This window comes from Sceloporus occidentalis, unplaced genomic scaffold (genome assembly GCF_023333645.1).
Source record: "Sceloporus occidentalis isolate IW3139 unplaced genomic scaffold, rSceOcc1.0.p SCAF_12, whole genome shotgun sequence".
Classification (NCBI taxonomy): Eukaryota; Metazoa; Chordata; class Lepidosauria; order Squamata; family Phrynosomatidae; genus Sceloporus; species Sceloporus occidentalis.
The window spans coordinates 18,673,755-18,694,041 of record NW_028316992.1 but is presented as its reverse complement, the minus strand read 5'-3'; the positions used below and the strand labels follow the sequence as shown (position 1 = coordinate 18,694,041).

The 20,287-nt window shown below is 38.7% G+C and overlaps 1 protein-coding gene across 1 annotated transcript in view; it reads right to left on the bottom strand.

The window, feature by feature from the left end:
- SPAG16 (sperm associated antigen 16) overlaps nt 1-20,287 on the bottom strand; it is a 506,576-nt gene that overhangs the window by 205,526 nt on the left and 280,763 nt on the right. The window contains exon 13 of the mRNA XM_089477933.1: nt 6,509-6,635. Within this exon, the coding sequence (XP_089334059.1) occupies nt 6,509-6,635 (127 nt within the window). The remainder of the gene's footprint in view (nt 1-6,508; nt 6,636-20,287) is intronic.

Sequence of the window (20,287 nt, the reverse complement as noted above, 5' to 3'; positions counted from 1 at the left end):
GTACTCAGTAAAGACCAATGATGATATATTCCCCTCTAGGATGAAACTTATTAGAGACAACAATGAGTTATGGATGCTGTGCTGTTAAAGGAAAAACAGACATCCCACAGTGAAAGTATAAGTGTTTGTTGCTCTGTTTTTATTCCTGGCTTTCTTTCAGCATTCATTTAACACACACACACACACACACACTTAAATCTTAGTGTTTAAGGCAGGTTACTGATAATGTTTATGAATCAATGCAGACATCTCATATAACGACCTCACATGAAACAATACTTCTGGAAGATTATGTATGTTGTAAATTCACATCTGAATAGGCAAACCAAGTTTGTAGTAGGCCAACAAATTCAAAGTAGAACCCATGCTTCAACTGAAATAACTACCTATAGATAGTTATTGCTGTCTGAAATAACTACCTATAGATACAAACTGAGGGGGCGTCTACACAATAGAAATAATGCATTTTCACACCACTTTAACTACAATGGCTCCATCCTACAGAACCCTGAGTTGTGTAGTTTTGTGAGGCACCAGTATGCTTTGGCAGAGAAAGCTAAAGATCATGTAAAACATTCACTCAGGATTCCACAGTATGGAGCTACAGCACTTAAAGTGGTGTCAAACTGCATTACTTCTCCAGGGTAGATGCACCCTGAGATATAAGATGTGAAATTAATGTGGCATGAATATGAGTGCTTAAAGAACAGAATTTAAAAACAGAAGCATCTCTAAATCATGAGAAAAGAAGAAGTGGCAGCAGTAGCGCTTAATGCCAGCACTGTCATCTAGACTGTAACACAGCCCACTGCCAGGGAAGCAACAGAGAACTTTGTCTGGTTAAGATGTTCCAAACCATGGAGAATAGTGGCCCAGTCACACTGCATTTTAAACTGGTTTCCAAACTGGTGTTAATTTGGGTTGTTCACACATGTGCCAGGTTTTCCTGGGGGTCATCCATATTCGCACTGGGTTTTCCTGATCTGTATTTGGTGCAAATGCCCCTTAACCCATTTTTTTAAAAGATGGGGATATAAGAGGTTCTTTTCAAAAGAACCGGGTTTTTGGCAGGAGCTGCCAATGGGAACTTACAAGTCGATCCCATTCGGAGGCCCGCTCTTCCTCCTCTTCCTTCTCCTCACCGGCCAAGTCCGTGCCTTGGATCTGCCTTCCTCCCCTTGCCCTCATCCTTCTCTTCCTCCTCCTCATCTGCCCCCATCCGTGCCGTGGATCAGCCTTCCTCCCCTTGTCTTTGCCCTCGTCATCCTCTTCCTCCACCTCATCTGTCCCTGCTGCTGTAATTGCCAGGATCAAATCACTCTCCATGACATTTTACCTGTGTGAATGGGAATGGGAATCCGGGATAAAATGCCATGGAGAGATTTGATCGTGACAAATCCATGAAATAACCCAGTTTCCACACTGGGTGATTCCTTTAGTGTAAATGGGCTCCAGGAATATTAGGATGTGGACTGGACATAGCTACTGAAGAGCAATTGGGGGGGGGGAGTGGATGGTGGGAAATGGCTAAACCATTCAAAATAAGGCACTTTGACATAGACAACTTGTCTTCTTGGATACCTCTCAAATTAAAGATTTGAACCTTGTGTTGTGCTGTATATGAAGACTGTAGAAATTAACACAACCTTTTTCTCATGGACAGATCAGTACCTACAAAGTTTTAGACTCAGTGGACATCTTTACTTATACCCCGAGAGCCTTTACTTATACCTCCATGGCTCATGGAGATTTTCCTTTCACTGATGTGGGAGGTTATTTCAAATCCCTCATTTCTCTGGAAACTGTTTTCTTAATCATCATCATAATAAAAAGACCTTCACTTTAAAGCAAATGGCTATGGTTGGAGATGTAACCCCCCAAAGCGGGGAGATTAGGACCACAGATCAATCCCTGCCACAATAACTCAAAACATGGGCATATTGATGGCTGCTTCTTCTACTTCAAATTCTACCTTAAGTAAATAATGCAGCAGCATTGCTGTTTGACACTGAATTGTAATGGTCCACTTTATTCAGGGTAGATTTTTCAAAGGGAAACAGGGATTGCAAATGCACCGATATTTAGAATTTGCTGAGAGAGTGATACATGATTCAAATGCCCATCTGTTGCAGGTACAGTCCCATAAACCTAACTGCTTTTAAATCAAAGAGTTCTTTTTTTTTCCTCCCTTGCTTTAGGGTATCAAAAAATACAGCACACCTCTTGTTACTTTGAGATGGAACTTAACATTCAAGAAAGATTGATCAATGGCCACATGTTTTGAATTAGCAATGAGGATTGTTGACCTGGGCCAATTTCTTATTTAGGGAGGAGGCTGTAGCTTCAACCATGATGTTTTGCTTTAAACAGAAAGGATTGTCTGTCCACACTTTTTTTTATGTTGTGTCCCTTTTTTTGTAACAGAGGAGGTAATAAGCAGGAAAAAAACATAAGTGCTTGATGGCTGGAGCCAATAACAATAAACAAACAAGCAGTCAGCAGGAACAAAATAGCTTAAATTTGTTGCACAAAGCAGATTAACTCCTTGAAATCAGTTTGAGCTCCATTCAAAAAGGAGAGTGAGTTGATATACTGGCATTTAAGTCTGTCGTTTAGGTGCTTATCACACAATGCTGTTGGACTACTATAGAGGTGGATTAATCCTTCCTTTGCTTCAGTCTTATTATATGAGGTTGTAGAGGCATTGGGAATTTGACTTTTTCATGCTGGAAATCATTTGTTAATGGTTCACTTTCCTGCTATAGTTCAGTAACCAGCCTGAGTGCCAATGTCTCATTCTGTTAGTAGAAAAACATGTTGGCTGAGATTCTATATTGGAGTGCAGAGTGAATCCATTTCAGTTTCACATCCTTCCTCTTCGGCTGCTTACACATTGAGAGGGCCAGAAGGGGGAGGTAATTCTAATGATGAAGCATCAGCTGCAGTCAGCTTAGGGTGGGAGTGAAATGGGGATGTGTTCACGGGTGAAGTGTGCCATTTTTAACTTCCTCCAGAACATCCATGTCTCCACGGCCTGCAGTGCCTCCCTTCTTCCCACCAGAAACAAACAGCAAGCCCTCCTAGGGCTTGGCAGTTGCTGGTTGAGGAGGTTTGGGGTCAGAGGGCAAGGGCAAGAAAGCCCTTCATACCATCCAAAAAAGGACATATGCACCCGTAAGCCACATTTATGTGTGCACATATCATCATCAGAATGCTGACTACTGTCTCCCAAGTAATCTTCTGGTGCTTCAGCCAATGAAACTGTGATAGAAGACTAACACAGAATTTACCTGTGATAAAACCAACCGAAAACCCATTCTTACTTCACTTAGCTTTTAAAATGGTTTTCATTTAGGCTGCTCTGGGGAGGTTTTCCAGGACTGAAAAGTTGTTTTAAAAGTACTTTTCTAAAGGAAATACATGTTATCATTATTTTTAATAAAAACTACTACTTTAGATCACATGAAGACATAATTAGTGCAAATATTTTTACATAAACAAATATGCTATATACTTGCAGAAAGTCTATTTCAGGTTCTAAAGCTTCTGTTATGAACCTTGGTGGGAACAATCCATAGTTTGTTAGGATGTCTCACCTGAATCATTGCCCATCTTTATCCTTATTTGTGAGGGAAACCAACTTTAGGCATGGCACTTAAACTCGTAATATGAGACATACTACTGTGCCAATCCAGCCTACAGTTGAGTATTACAGACATTGAAGAGTGTGAGCAATATTGTTCTCACTGGGTTTACTTTTTTCATTATTTACAATCACAGTTGGAAAGAAAACACCATAGATATGGTTTTCAATAAGTCATTCTCACATAAAATAAGTGAAGGATATGACAGTTTAGCATTATGTAAGTGCTTACCTGGCCAGCCACAGGAAATGAAATACAACAATCAATTATGGCAACAAATTTTGTGGAAGGCACTACTAAAATTAGCACTTAAAAATAATGAACATGTTTGGGCTCTGTTCAAAACTAATATTTTTATTATAGCATACACAATCATGGGCTAGAGTCATATCACCAGATAAATGCACACTGGTAAATACTGTGACCAATTTACAATAGCAGTAATTGGAGATAATACTGCCTTTTACACCCTATGCTAAATTAACATATGTGAACGAAACTTCATTAAAAACCAACACCCTAGGAATGCCAGAGGAATTTTATCTTTTCGAATTCCTCTATGGTGACCTGATCTGCAAGTTAATGGCTTTGATGAAAAATAGGCTTGTTCTGCTTAAAGTACCCTAATGTTATTGCAGTGTAAACTTAGGGATGGCTTGTTTGATGTGTCATTGTACAAACTGCAAAATAGGCCCAAAGTCTTATACGTGTGTGTTTGTGCCCTGGCCTTTCAAGGGAATAACCTCTTAGGGGGGCTGCTATAGCCTTCTTGCTGTGAACAATGAATGATGATCACACTTGAGCTTCAGAATTTCAGAAATCCATCTCAGTACATTTCAGTCTTGTAAGTGACTCTTACACTGTAGTTTTGTGTGGGTTTTTCGGGCTATGTGGCCATGTTCTAGAAAAATTTCGTCCTGATGTTTCACGAGCATCTGTGGCTGGCATCTTCTCTGAAAGCCTTCGACCCTTACACTGTTCTTTCCCCATCTTCATGGAAATTTTGGGGGGGAGACAGGGGAAGCTGTCCTTTGTCTCTTGTACCTTCTACCCCTGCCCCAAACCCTGAAGACTGTGAAATGTTTCCAGTAACAAATAGCTCCAAAAATGCTCTTGAAATATGCTTTCGTCATCTTTTTTATGTGAATCATCAACCTTGCTAGTATTGAAAAAGGCAGTAATGTAGAGTTTTATCATACAGTTTCAAAGCTGGTGGGAACAAACTCCTATGGATTTGTTAGAATAACTATATTTTATAAAATTTTGGAGTATGTGGAGTTCACTCTGACCTCAAACTGACCTGCTAGTGGAATGGCCATTTCGCCAAAGCGAGGAGACCAGGTAGGCAACTTGCAAGGGAGGGGGCAGGACCCCTAGGAACAATATACTTGGAAATTCCCCACCGGAAGTTTGGGAGTTGCTAAAAGGGAAAGCCATCAGCTCCAAAACCAACACAATGCTGATTGTTTGTTTTCAGCCTCACACTTGTTGGGCCGGTGATCAAATCAACAGCCCACCGAGCTAGCTGTCTTCCTCCATTTGTGTCAGACTCAAATGCATTCACCAGGCTATTGTACACCTCGGCTTAACAAAGCCCAGGCAATTAAAACCCTTTGTCTAGGCTTCAGCCAAACCATTAAGCTCATCGCTTAGAGGCTACATTTCGCCTACAAGATCCCTTAGATTTACTCACTCAGGTGTGCTATCTTCAGAATACAGTTTGGCTCCACACCAGACTGGACTCTGATTTTAGCTCCCTCAGTCATTTCCCCCCACGTTCTGGCAGCCGTGTCTCTTCCATCATCCACATCTGCACTGGATTCCCAGGGAGAAGCCTTCAGAAGTGAGTATCGCCCGTAGTACTGCCTCTCTCAATCTATTCCTGCATTTCCCTCCTTTACTTCCATTGAGTATTGAGTGTGTGCGCACCCTTTGCTGAATGTTTCTTTCCCCTTTCAATAAATATTTGGACTTTAATTGGAGAAGCCTGTCTCTGCATCATCTCTTAACGGATTATTTGGTCCTTTGGTATACATCAAGGGACACGGTCTTGCAAGGGCATTGTTACCCCTCCCTCCGGCAATTTGAGCTAATTAAGAAATTCCCCTAATTATGGTCTCCCTAACAGATTCCAGATACTGACACAATCAGTCACAGGTATTCCACTATGACCAGGTGCAGTTGTCTATATCCAAGGCCTTTCACCCCTTCCATGTAGAGCAGTGCTTCCCACTCTAGTCTATCTGATGTTTAGGGACTGGCCATTCCCTTTTTTCCAATGTGCCAAGGACCGACACTATATTTGTTCTCAGTGGGTATCATTGTTTCTTTTGGTCCTGGAAACTTGCTTGGTATTGGGGCTCTCCCAGCGACAACTACTTTGAGTAGAAGTGATATAAAGTACACAGCAGGATGCAGTCTTATGTCAGAAACGTAGCAGCCATCTTAATTTGTCTGTTTATCCAGCAGATTTGAAACTCTGGATTTCTCATATATTTAGTACTACTACTAGACAATAAGTGAAAGTGCTCAGTGCCAGTCAAACAAATATTTATGTGGTATGATCTAGCACTGTATTGTATTGTATTGGTCAAGATGAAGTATTCAGCACTGAGAAATATTATGTCTAGTAAAATACAAACCTGTATAAGTGTTCACCCAATCCCCAGCAAACTATAAATGCTTATAACATTCACACATTTCCTCATTTTGCTACTACTTTATCCCTCAAAGTCAAGTATTGATCACATTCACTTCATTGATCCATAACTACAAAAAATTAAAATATTGCCCATCTAATGATCACAATGCTTGACCACTTTGCATCTATTAATTTGGACCACAAAGCAGATAACTTTACTTACTGTTCTGGCATCCCAAAGAGAGAGGGTCTTGTCTGCAGAGCTGGTGAGAATGATGTTGGAGAAAGGAAGAAACTCAATGCTGTTTACTGAATCCTTATGGCCACGTAAGGTATATCTGCATCTCTCACTGTAAAAGAATACAATGACATAACCTAAGAAACTGTTATTGCAGAATAAATTAGGAACACCAAAAGGTAACATGGAGTACAATAAGTCAAGCAACTATGACTTGACATCCACAGTATATATATAACACAAAATATATACTTCCAATCTTGTTTTTCTAAAGAAAAAAAAATCATATTGATTAATTATACCAGTAACAGTCAACTGGGGAAACTAGTTCCACTTCTTTGACTTATATACTATTTCTTTTGTTTTATGTCCTTAGTAATTTGTTTATGCACATTCTACAATTGCAATTAAAATAAATGAATGTGACAGAAAGGCATGATGTCTCTCCGGGATGTTTTAGAAATACCATATCTCATTATCCTTACAGATTTTCTTGGTAACAACAATTAGCCTTTTCCTTTTTCAGGCTTTAGATTGCTTAGAAAGTTGTGATAGCTTACAACTTACTATATTTATTAATTAAATGAACACCTCACCTGTCTATTAAGAATGTTACCCAAGGCAACAACTTTAAGATTAGTCCATTTGGATCAGACAAAGAGTCTAAGGATGGATGGATTAGTTTCATTCTGGTCTATGTCAACTGTACTTGTGTTTGTTAGTCCATTCCCTCCCATATTTGGAGTGTGTGTATAATGTGAAATATCACATTTAAATTGAATATATTTCCACTAAACTGTACACGTTTCCTTAAATCTTTCCCGCTCACAATACACTTTTTATGTTCTAAGTTAAAAATTGAATTGCAAATAAATAAATAAAATAAAATGGAACCGTGCAAAGTCTGAATAATAACTGATTCCAATCTATGTCTTATGCCAGTAAGTGAGAATTAGATTGGCTTTCTTAAAATGAGAATCAAACTCCCCAGTTTCCATAGGAGGTGCTTTCTAGCTCAGCATACTGCTTCCCAAAATGGTTGCTCTAATACTTTCAGTAAACCCACATTCAGAGAATAAAGGCAGCAATGGGGCACACACATACTTTCCAACTGTTCTGATTTGGCAGGAGCAGTCTTGATAAATCCTCCTGCCCTCCCACCTTTTCAGCTGCCCTTAAAATGAACCAGTTTCTGTCTCATTTTCCTCCATTATCCTCAGCTTCCTTCAATTGCCAAATCCAGAATTCAAAATGAAAAAGTAGTTTGCACTCAGAAGAGAGGAGGGACAGAGTCTTGCCCTTCCCAATAGGCTCAGAGAAATGCAAAATGTTATAGTCCCTCTCAGCTTTTCTCCCTAATGAATAACCAACTTGATCTCACTCTTTTTCAACTTGATCTCACTCTGATATTGCCTGGCCACTTGTGTCCTGGTTTCCATCTGTGAAATATTAGAGGGACGCACATGCTGTCCTTTGACCACTGTGCACATGCCTATGACAAGGTGGGTATGCACATGCTTGCATTTGACCACTGTACACATGCCTACCACAAGGACTCAGACCTACAATGACCACTAGTTACTTTTGTAAAAGCATAACTCCAAACTCTAAAAGCTAGCATCTCTCTCTCTCTTTTCATCCTTCTCCCTTCCCCTTACATTTTGCAAGGTGGCAGACACACTGTAAAGAGAAGCAAGGATCAAGACTGCAGCTGCCTGCCATTCCCCCCCCCCCCAACAGTTTCTGGGCCCTGAACTTGGAAACAACGATGGCAGCTGGCAATTCCCTTGGCTGGCATTCCACTTCCTAGCATGCCAAAAATATGTTTAAAAGAACGGAAATGAAAGGAACTCAGTTGCTAGTCCTGTGGAGATGTGTGGTGTTGGGCAAGGAGGGCCTGTTTCTTCGACAATTATCATATCACACTTCAACAGCAATGTGTTTGTGAGAGGGGAGAAAGCCAGGCTGAGGATATATTCCTTTTGGGAAGAAGAAGAGCATATTGATTTATATGAGACAGCTCCCAATAGAGAAATTGAAAGCTGCATCTTCAGGGAAAGAGACAGCACAAGAAAGGAATATATATTATGAGTAACTCAGACAGGATGAAGGGAATTGCAGACAGGCAGGCTGCAAGACCAGACTTGTGAGAGATTAATTAGGTGTCAGAGCGGAGAAGCCCATTCAGAATCCCTTAGCAAGGTGAAAATGGACTTAAAGTGATGGACCACAACAGGGATGGGAAAGAAGGAAATGATTTGTTTGTTTCCATCAGGAACATAAACACTTGGGCCTATTTCTGTTCTCTCACTCTTTGCAGCTTCTATATCAAAGTGATCAGCAAGCTCCCTTCACTCCCTCCAGATTTAATTTATCATTCTGGTAACTCACTGACTGATATTGTTCAGAACCTCTGACTGCTACATAAAACAAACTCATCTTCCTCCAGCTGAGACATAATTTAAATGGAAGTGTGCAGTGATACTAAAAGCAACTGCTGAAAAGAAGGCAAAAGCCTGGTGATATTTTACAAAGAATAACATAAGATTTGAAGCATATCTCTATCACCGACACGTTCTGGATACCCTTTCCTCCTCCTGCATTTCTTCTTGGACAAAAGAACAATTCCATAGCAAATGGACAAAATTTTGAACTCAGCAATATATGTGTAATGACAAGATCTTTCTCTGATTCTAATGCAAACACAATTTCTCACACTTTATAATAATCTAAAAAAGGATAAGTTCTGGAATTGTCCTATTTGTGAATCTTGACAGTCCCTTAAATACTATATTGCAATAAAACAATTAATATAGTGTCTTTTTACTGTATTTGTTGTTAGAAATCCCTGCAAGATTTTTGGCGATAGCTCTTCCTTACTATGGAACAGAAAACTTTTTTGCATGCCTCATTCATCAGTATGCAACTAGAACGTGATGATGAAACCACCATCTTATATTTTAATGTGCCTTTTACAGAGACCCATTTTGTACTGAAAGATTAACTTGTGGTTTAAATATCCGGACTGGTTTGCAATTATCTATGCCTTTGAAATACACAGTGTTTAACTCTTTAATTTATAATTAGGATTTAACAAGAGTAAGATATGAGATTTAACTCTGTGTTTCTGTGATCCTGTTCACCTTTTGGTATTAGAAATACTGAATGAGACTTTAGCCAATTACTGTAATGAAGGCTAAGAAAGATAGTGTTTTACATTGTTTGAACATATACCCTGCTATGGAAATATTATGTTTGTGTTCTTTTTATTTTTTATTTTGCTTCTAGTGAAGATATTCTTGTATGAAATAAAAATAAAATAAAAAAATGCACAAAAACAAATTAAAGATAGAATCATAACATAGTATTATGTAAAAGGGTTTCTACTAGACTACTAGTAGAAGACCACATTCCTAATGGATAGACTCAATCAAGGAAAGCACAGGCCTGAGTCTACACAACTTGAGCAGGGCTGTTGGAATAGGGTGACTTCGAGGTTTCCCATTTGTGGGTCCATAACATTTGAAGCAAAGCATGCTGTTGACTTGTATTTTGGTGAGGTATTCATCCTGGTCTGTCAGAGAGCTCTGGTGCCTCATCGAACTAAAAATCCCAGGATTCCATAGGAAAGAATCATGTCAAATAAAGTGGTGTCAATCTGCTTTAATTCTGCAGTGTGGCTGGGTCCATATTGCAGATTCCAACTTAAATTGTTCTTCATGAGAACAATTCTTTTATTCTAAGCAATTGGCGATGTGGAAAATTATGTCTCATAGTTATATGATGATTACTATCAGATGTGAAGTGCGTACATCTCTCTGTTTTTCATATAATGAGGTGATGATCCCCTTCTTTTTTAATCTTTAGATTTAAAAAATTGAATCTATAGATTACCCCATGGCCACTCCCTTAATTTATCAATAATATTTTTGTTCATTTTTTAAAAAAATGTTAATGCTATTTCTTCAAAGGAGAGTGAAAATGTGTTGAGGAGTATCTGGTTTCCCTCTTATCTAATGTGGATTGTATAATTTTTAGGGCTTCCGTTTGAGATATGATGGTAGATAGTGCTCTTGCATCTATAGTGCCTAATATGTCTTTCTTCTCTGGCCTTCAGGGTGTTTGTTTATAAAATCTGAAAGCAAGGGGTTATCCAAAACATACAATATCCTGACTTTGAGCTGGAATGAGAAGCTGAATGCCTGTCTCTCCTGATCTGATGTAGAACAAAACTATTGTGCAAGTTCCAAGATAAGCAAAAGTTTAAAAATGACCCAGGATAATCCCGGGATAGGTCCCAGGATAGACAGGAAATTGAGACTTCCCCATTCACTCACTTGGGCAGAGGGATGGATGGATGGAAGGATGGATGGGCAGAGGGATGGATGGATGGATGGATGGATGGATGGATGGATGGATGGATGAAAGAAGGATAAAAGGGCATTTCAGGCCTGTCATTATAAGCAGAGGACAGCTATCACATTTAAACAAACAAACAAACAAACAAATGTCTAAGTATGATTAAAAAAAAAGAATACCAGTAGTATTAAAATGGCTCAAGCAATATTAAATGCATGCTTCACTTTCTTTTGCTGTACGGTCAACACAAACGTATCTCCTCTATTCATATTCCAAGGGGATTTGTTGCAGGGGTGTCATAGATCAAGGACAGACCTGGTTGCTAATGCATATGAGAACTTATAAATCTAGCTGCTGGGGAATTGAAAATCTTCTTAGCAAACTCTGAAAACAAGCACACTTACTACTGGTTCACATTACGGTTTAAAGCTCCTCTGACCATTTTTTATAAAAGGATCAGACTTAATTGGTTTTACCATCTGCCACCCTCACATTTTGACATAAAATAATGTTTCCTAGAAGTTAAGATACTGGCATGAATACCTTAAACAAGAAGACTTACCATGGTTAACTGTAATTCATTTTCTCTAGTTGTCTTTTCAGTAAACAGAAATTAATAAGTGGTATATTCAAAACTTGAAATAACCTGTAGCCCTCACAGTTAAAACACTAGTCACACCACACAATTCAGGCACTATTATTCCCCTTTAACTTCCAAGGTTCCTATGAAATTCTGGCATTTGTAGTTTGGTCAGAGGCACCAAAGGAACATTCTCCACCTGAAGACTCCAAAGGCCTCTTCCTCAATGGACAATCCCAGGATGGAGCCTCAGCAGTTGAACAGGCATCATAGCATTACAATTATGGAGTGTGAATGGACCCCTGGTCTGAAACAAGAATTTACCTAGCATGCTTGGAAGCAATATGAAGAATTACGGTATTTCCCTTAGATGATCTTGAATATAAATTAAGAATATCATTTAACTTGTCTATTTTTAGTCCAATTAACACTAATTGTCCTTGGTACCTGTTGCTGCTAATACAGAGCCCTGTGTTCTCAACTCCAATGATTTCTGTTGAAGGCCCCTGAAGAAGACTTTCTCTTATTAAGGCCAAAATGTGTTGGACTTTTAAAAAGGACTGAATAAACAGTTCACCATCTCATAGCACACGGAGCTTATCTCCTTACTGTCTTCTGCTTTGAATGTGCTTTTCAGTACTCTCCTTTCTTCTATAAAAACAACTCGCGCACATTGACTATCCATGATCTTGGGAATTGTTAAATCAAAGATGGAACTAGGAGATGCAGAAAGCCTTTTGCTTTCCTATGATTTTTTAACCTCTTTAACTTAACAGTGGGATAAAAGACATTCCCTTTCTGAAAAAAAGGACTCCTTTCTAGGTGTTTCAGTGTTTCCTGAAAATATTCTTTATCAGCCTTTTCACAATTATTTGGAGATGAGGAGGAGGAGGAGGAAGAACACAAAGAACTGGCTTACTTTAGCATTATATAAATTTAAGCCTAGGGTGAGGGAAAAGCAGCCTGCAGGCTTCATACAATCCCAGGTTCCTGAGCCGCACATGAGATCCCCGTATCCAGCAGATTTGCAAAACAATAATAGTAATAATAGTAATAGTAATAATAATAATAATAATAATAATAATAATATTTTTTCCTGCTGATTTTTCTGCCACCAAATGCCCTCAAACTAGCCAAACTGTCACAAAAATGGATCACTGCCACTGTTCCCCAATATCTTCTGCCTGCTGTGACTGGTTCAGTTTCCCTAATGATGAAGACGGCTCTCCTACATTTAATGCATTTGATTTATTTCAGTAAATCCACACAGTCTGACCCTGACTAAAGTTTACAATTTGAATACAATAAGAAATCAGTTCTCTGAAAGTGGAAGCTAAAGTTTACACTGTCTTCATGATAATATCAAGGAGGTGGAGCCATCATGAATTAACACAGCTTCTGAGATCAACAATGAGCTGTGCTTGTCTTCCGTAAGTTAAGCTTCTCTCTTTGTTTTCAACAGCCCTAGAAGGCAGTACAGTATTATCCTCATGTAGTCCACCTACACCAGACACCTTTTAGCACTTTGGGTCCGAACAGACAGGCCAAAATAAAGCTGCTTCGGGTCACTTTGGAGGTATGCTGTTTAAATGATGCATGCATCCTAAGAGTTCAAAAGCCATGCCAAAGCCACACTCCAGACCTAAGGACTGGAGTGCAGCTTTGGCACAGCTTCTGGCCTCTTAAGATGCATGTGTCTTTTAAAGAGCATATCTCCAAAGTGACCCGAAGCAGCTTTATTATGGCCTGTCTGTTCACGCTCTTTGATACCATTTTAACTGTCATGGCTCCATCCTATAGAAACCTTAGATTTTTGAAGTTTATCAGATATCTAGAATTTTCTGCTACAGACTTCCAGCATACTACCCTACCTTACAGCATCACTTTGCTCTACTAGTAGAACTATTAACACAGTTTAAATTCAAACTTGGATCTTTGTTCATCACAGTTCACTTTCACAGCCACTGTACTGTACTGTACTATCTAAATCTCTATTTTCAGGGGTATAACATTTGTATATCATTTTCTGAATTTCAGAACAATAATATAAAGCAGCCTACAAATAAAACAATCAATTGTTTACATCAGAACAGAAATCAATTACTCACATCAGGCAAAATCTCAATCAAACAGATGACATAGTTTTTTTATGGGTTTTTTGGGCTATGTGGCCGTGTTCTGGAAGAGTTTGTTTGTGATGTCTTGCCACCGTCAGTGGCTGGCATTTTTCTGAGGATGCCAGCCACAGATACTGGTGAAATGTCAGGAATAAACTCTTCCAGAACATGGCGACATAGCCTGAAAAACACAAAAAAAAACTACAGATGCCGGCTGTGAAAGCCTTCAACTCCACAAACAGATGAAAATCCTACAGCATTTCTTCAATACCTTGCAGCTAATCCAATACTTTACCTTTTATCTCAATTTGCTATCCAAACATGGTTCAATATTTTAAATTGATGAATGTGTTGCTAAGAGATCCATCCAGTTTAGGCCTGCTGACCTCAGCAGGAAGTGTCTAATAGAGTTTCAAAATTAGTGACAGCCAGCTGGAGCTCCTCTGAGGGTATTTTCAGCATATGGAAGATATATGGATCAAACTGCTACATTTAATAGTATAACTAATAGCACACTTAAATTCTTCAAATGTACAGGTGCACTTGCATCCACTACAGAATGCTGGAACCTCATTCTGATAGGGGTCCCATCAACTTATTATTATTATTATTATTAGGCATGATCACCACAGATCAGTTCCAGATGAAAGTGAAAGCTATGTGGAAAATAATAATAATAATAATAATAATAATAATAATAATACAACTTTATTTATATACCGCTTTTCCAAAATGATCAAAGCGGTTCACATCGTTAAATAACTATTACAATACAGGATAAAATAGACAATTTAAAAACATCATATAAACAGTAATGAATAACTTAATCTAATTGCGGTCCAACATCTTGAGGTAGCTTCTGTGTGGAGATAGTTTTCTATCCAATCCTATTGTAGTTGTGTGTGCCTCGCTAATAATAATAATATAATAATAAAACTTTTATTTATATACTGCCTTTCCTCCAGATCAAAGCAGTTTACATATCATAACTATGACATATTCCAATACAATGCAATACAATATCAAAGATTTAATATAGATTAAAAACCTTAAAATCAATATATCAAACAGTCACATTATCAGTTTTGGCTAGGCATACAGGTCTTATCAGTGTGTAATATCTCTATATAAAGTTGGAAGGATATGCTAATTGAAAAAGATGGGTTTTCAGTGCCTTTTTAAAGGCTTCCAATGTGGAACTGAGTCTAATCCCTTCTGGGAGTGCATTCCAGTGGGTTGGAGCTGTTGCCGTATAGGCTCTCTGGTGAGTTGTTGACAATCTCACTCTGGGGTATTCAAGTAAATATTTCCCCGTTATTCTGAGAGTGCGGGGCGGATTATGTAGGGAGAGGCGCTTCTTCAAGTAACTCGGGCCCTTGTAGCTTTCTGAGTCAACTCGAACTGATCTGTGTCGATCACACCTAATTATGATGTTAAGGATGAAGATGAGGAGGAGGAGAAGGAGGAGATGGAGGGAAATGACCAAATGTAAAGACATTAAACTGATTTGAGTATTTGACTCTGACTCAGGAGAATAGGGTTTGAATACCTGCTCAGCCATGGAAACCTACTGGGTGACCTCGAGCAAGTCTCACCAGGAGCCCTGGTGGCACAGTGGTTAAATGCCAGTACTGCAGCCACAACATTATGAGGATCCAAATTGTACATGAATGCCTTTGTTGTTACGTACTTTCAAGTCCAACTCTGACCCTAAGTGAACTATCACAAGATATTTTTTTTTTGGGGGGGGGTTGTTTGTTTTTGCAAGAGTCCTTCAGGAAGGCGTTTGCCTTTTCTTTCCTCTGAAGTTGAAAGCAATAGCAATAACACTTACATTTGTATACATTTCTATATAATAAAGAGGTGGTGCAATTATTAAATGCCGGTACTGCAGCCACAGCGTTGTGAGTTTGAACCCACAGGGCTTCAGGTTTACTATCCTTTCATAGGTGAATGATTACCCAGATTGTTGGGGCTTGCCCAACTACTTAGAGAGTGCTTAGTTCCATCCCTGCTTGTGAAGGAAGCTAAAGGGGGAATTATATATTTCTTGGTAATCTAGGGTCACAAATGCTGCTGTTTTACTTTTCTTCAACCAGTGTATTCTGGATACTGGATATTTGGTTGCCATAGCAGCTATACAAGGGATTCTAGCCTTAAGTTTTAGTTCAAGATAAACAGGCTTTGAATATATGGCATCAGCAAACTATAATAACATATTTTATATGGGTTTTTTTTTAAAAAAAGAATCTAATAGATGCTAAGATTTGTGATATATTTTGTTTGATGGTAGGGAAAGCTTCCTGTCACAAAGTTTTGAAAGAGAGGAGATTAATGTGTGCAAGGCTGCTGATCCCACTTCCTGATCAGCACTTTGCTAAGCCAGTGTTTTTGGTAGCTTGCATTATTGTAATCCAAGCGTGCTCCACACAAAAGCTAGAAATAAAGCATTTCATTCTATTTTATTAGCAATTACCTTTGATTTCAGTTGATTAAGAAAAGCATTTTGAAATACAGGAATGTGTGAAATTCAAACTCTACAGCCCTAATGGAATTTAAAAGTGATGAGTTGCTTTAGATTTGTGCTGTTTATTCATATACCATTCATCAGAAGGTCCTAAGGTTAAGATAGTCTCTTCTAATATTATGTAGCTGAACCAGAGATACTTCACTTCACTGTTGTAAATTAGCATGAAGGTATAATTATACAGCTTATTAATGGCTCTGTTTAATCCGCCTACTAGAAGCCCATTACATCTTAAGATGGCTAAATATCCATTATATTCGCTGCAGTATGTCAGGTTTATCCCTTTCTGCCTCCTCCACTAAACTAGACTCAGATGGCTCTCCTCTATACAATCAGCAAGTACTTCTGAAAACAATGCAAAATTGTTAAAATGCAATAAATATCAACACTTAACCATTTAAGTAGATAAAATGAATTTCAGGGTGTTTTAAAATTGCTTTTCTTCAGAGTTTAGTCATTTGTCCCAATAAAATAGATTTTGAGTGGGTGGCATTCTTCAGAAAAACAGCCAGCATTGTTTCAATGGATCTGTGAACTGGGAGATATATTATGAATAATGGATTTGTTGTGCTCTTCGACACAGTACCACAGCAAATACAATCTCATTCTGGTTGTTCTAATAAGCAACTGCTGAAGTGCAAAATAAAATGCTCACCAACTATCTAGCCCACTGTTGAAACAATTTTCATTCATTTTGTTTCCCCATAACTATTGCAGCAGGTGCACTGCAGGCAGTATGACTGGCCATCTTCTCTGCCTTAGAAACAACCTTAAGAAAGGCCTATAAGGCTCAAAAATAGACAAGTGGATTCCATTCTCTTCATCTGCTTGTTACCCCAGAAAGAGATAATTTGTCCAAAACATACATGGATATAAATGTTGCTATGTATGGTACTGGATGCAGTTAACTGCGATGTTTTATGCTAGTATGGTGTAGTGGTTTGAGCATTGGACTTAGACTCTTGAGAGAGTAGGGTTCAAGTCACTGCTCAGCCATGGAAACTCACTGATTGACCTTGGCCCTGTCACACTCTCTCAGCCTCAAAGGAGGGCAATGTCAAATGGCTTGCAAAAAGGGGACACAGACCTGCGATTTCTCTCCTCTCTCTCCTCCCTCCCTTTTTCACAGCTTTCCCAAGGCTCACTGAGAAGTATACTGACATATATATACATCTACCTAGGAATTTGGAGCCCATTTTTTGGGCTTAATTTTTTTTTACTTATAGACAAGTATATACAGTACTCCAACAGTCTGGGCTTGTTGATCTCCTATGGTGAAGCCCTCATTCTCTCTCATTTCTTGTAAGTAAAATGGGCTTATCAGAAATTGATTGTAACAATTCAGTGCCAATTATCTTTAATGCCACTAACTTCAATGCCACTTACCTGAGCATAAGCCAGTGAGACCTATTTCATTGCACCCACCCAATAATAATATATGGTAGAAAGGAAACTAGAAAATGCAGTCAAAAATGGATAAGGAAAGCTAAAAAGAATCTCATTTCCGCAACCTCTGAAAGACTACCAACAACTGCCATATAGTCCAACAAAAGGAGAAAAGGGAACAAGCCTTCAGGACTGAAAAGAATATAGTTGCTTAAGGCCTCCTGCCAAGCATAAAATTCACACTTTCTCACTTTCAACTTTCCATTTCACCCTTCCAGGTAGGGTTCAACATTTCCTTTAAAATCCATGAGGCAGCAGGCAGATCAGAACAAGTCAACCAATATACATGTATATTATATATTTCCTCCAATCCAATCCTGGATCCCTTCCTGTCATCTTGCATGGAGCCACCTCAACTTGCCCCCCCCCCCAAAAAAGCTCTAATAACTAAGTGTAGAAGTAAATGAAGCATTAACCAGGTGATCTATGGAGTTTAGCCACATTGGGAGGGAGGATAGAATGCAATATATCAAGAGTTGAACAAATTAATTTTACATTTCCCCCCAAGCTCTGGTCAGAAACAGAATATTGCAAGGATCTATCCACACAAACTTGCCCAAGTATTAATATTTTCATCAGAGGCTCACATGAAGGTTACTGTAGAAGGTTCCAAGGGAAATGACCTAGATTTGGATTTTTTCTGTTAACGGCTTCCTGTCTTTGGAACTTACTCCCTATCTCTATTATCTTATCAATGCCAGATGAAGCCCGCCTCCCATTTCCAAAGGTCTTTAAGGATCTGTTGCTGGCATGTTATATAAATCTCTACTGTGACTGCATAGTTCAAGTTTTGTGAACCAATTTCAGAGACAGTTCTGTTGAAAAGTGGTGTATGAATTATATTTTGACATAAATGTGCACTCCATGAAGAGGAGACCTGATCCATGAAAGGTTGTGTTTTAAAGTGCCACATGACTGTTTAATGTTCTACTCCAATAGAGAGAAACAAAGTTCTCCCCACCCACGTATCTAAGCATATGCACAGATAATATTACCTCCCTAAAAGGTAATATTTTCTTGTAGCCTGTTAAGAAACTGCTTTTCTATCAAGTGTTCTCATTCAAGACAAACAGCATTTGAATGACCGATCTTGTATGGTCTCCAAAGTCTTTGCCAAGGAATCCGTTCTCCTTCCCAATATCCATTATTAGCCTCTATCCATGTGGTTGACTCTACTAATATTATCAATGGCTTGTTACAGACTGCCAAAATAAAGCTGCTTCGGGTCTCTTTGGAGGTATGCTGTTTAAATGATGCATGAGTCCTAAGAGTCTGGAGGTCGCGCCAAAGCCACACTCCATTCCTAAGCACTGGAGTGCAGCTTTGGTGCAGCTTCCGAATTCTTAGGATGCATGCATCATTTAAACATCATACCTCCAAAGAGACCCAAAGCAGCTTTATTTTGGCAGTCTGTAACAGGCCAGTATCTCACGAGAAAAACTCCAAGAAAATTAGCTCCTTAACACCGGGAGCATGGGTACGAGATGTTTTTAGATTATAGTTGAAAATAGCCCTAGCCAGCATAGCTAGTAAAGGAAGTTATACTATACAACTAGAAGACTGCACAATTCCCACTTCTAATTTTTACCAGAAACAGAAAAATTTAATGTACATCTTCAAGGAAAGACCTAGCCACTCCCCGTGACTCCTGTACGTAATTCTTCTTACAAACTTATTTTGTCTTCTGTCTTATTATGCTTTTTATTTTCATCATTATATTTAAACTCCCATTCTCTCATTCCATTTCAGCCAGGTTGAAGACCTAAGGTTTTGTGAAAAATAGCACTTTTTAAAAATGTCTGAGATTTAGGCAACTGGCATCATGCAGAGCTTGAGGTCAGAATGTAACAGTTAGATAGATTGAATCATTTCTCCCATTAGGTATAATGGGGCACATATAAACCAGCATGGCCTGGCGTTGATCATTACATATGATTTTCTTTGAAAATCCTTGGTACGAAAAATTCTGTAGAGAAAGACTATGAATGGGAATTCTGACAGCCAGGTTACAAAAGCATTCAAAACGCAGCATTAGGTTCCTTGTTCATTTGAGACAGTAGGATCCTGATACAAGGAGGAAGAACAGTTTGAGTGGAAATTGTTTGCATGAGGCCAGAATGCATTCTTATAACAAATGACACCTGCCACATTTTCAGAAAGTGTTCAGACCAATATATTATCACATAACCTTGTTACTGCGTCTGGAAGAACTTTCTTGTTTAATAGTTTGAGAACAGTTGTGGGACTCATGCTCATCTTCCAGCTAATCAAAGATTAGCATACATGGCTTTTATAGGACATACTTGTAAAGGAGAGAAGACATGACTTTCAGCTATACTGGCAAAATATCATTTGACAGCATACAATTTTATGCAAAGTTCTTCCTCTCTGAATTCTCAGTAGGGGGAAAAAAAGATCCATCTCTGAAGAGTGCCTGGAGCTAAGAAAACTAGAATTGAAATGAGAAGAATTGATAAATATGGGAGCATTCATTACAACAGTCTTTCCTTTCGATAGCAAATGACCAGCTCATCTAATTTCAAACTGGAATACATTATAGTTTACAATGATTTCAGGATTCCAGTAGCTGTCACTAACCATGTACAGCTTCTGAATATGAAATAGGTAGCTTTGTGCCATTCAGCTTCTATAAACACTAAAGCTATCTGGGACTGCATTTCATGCAGTATTGTATTACTTTGAAAGAAATAGGATCACTGGAAGATATAACAAAG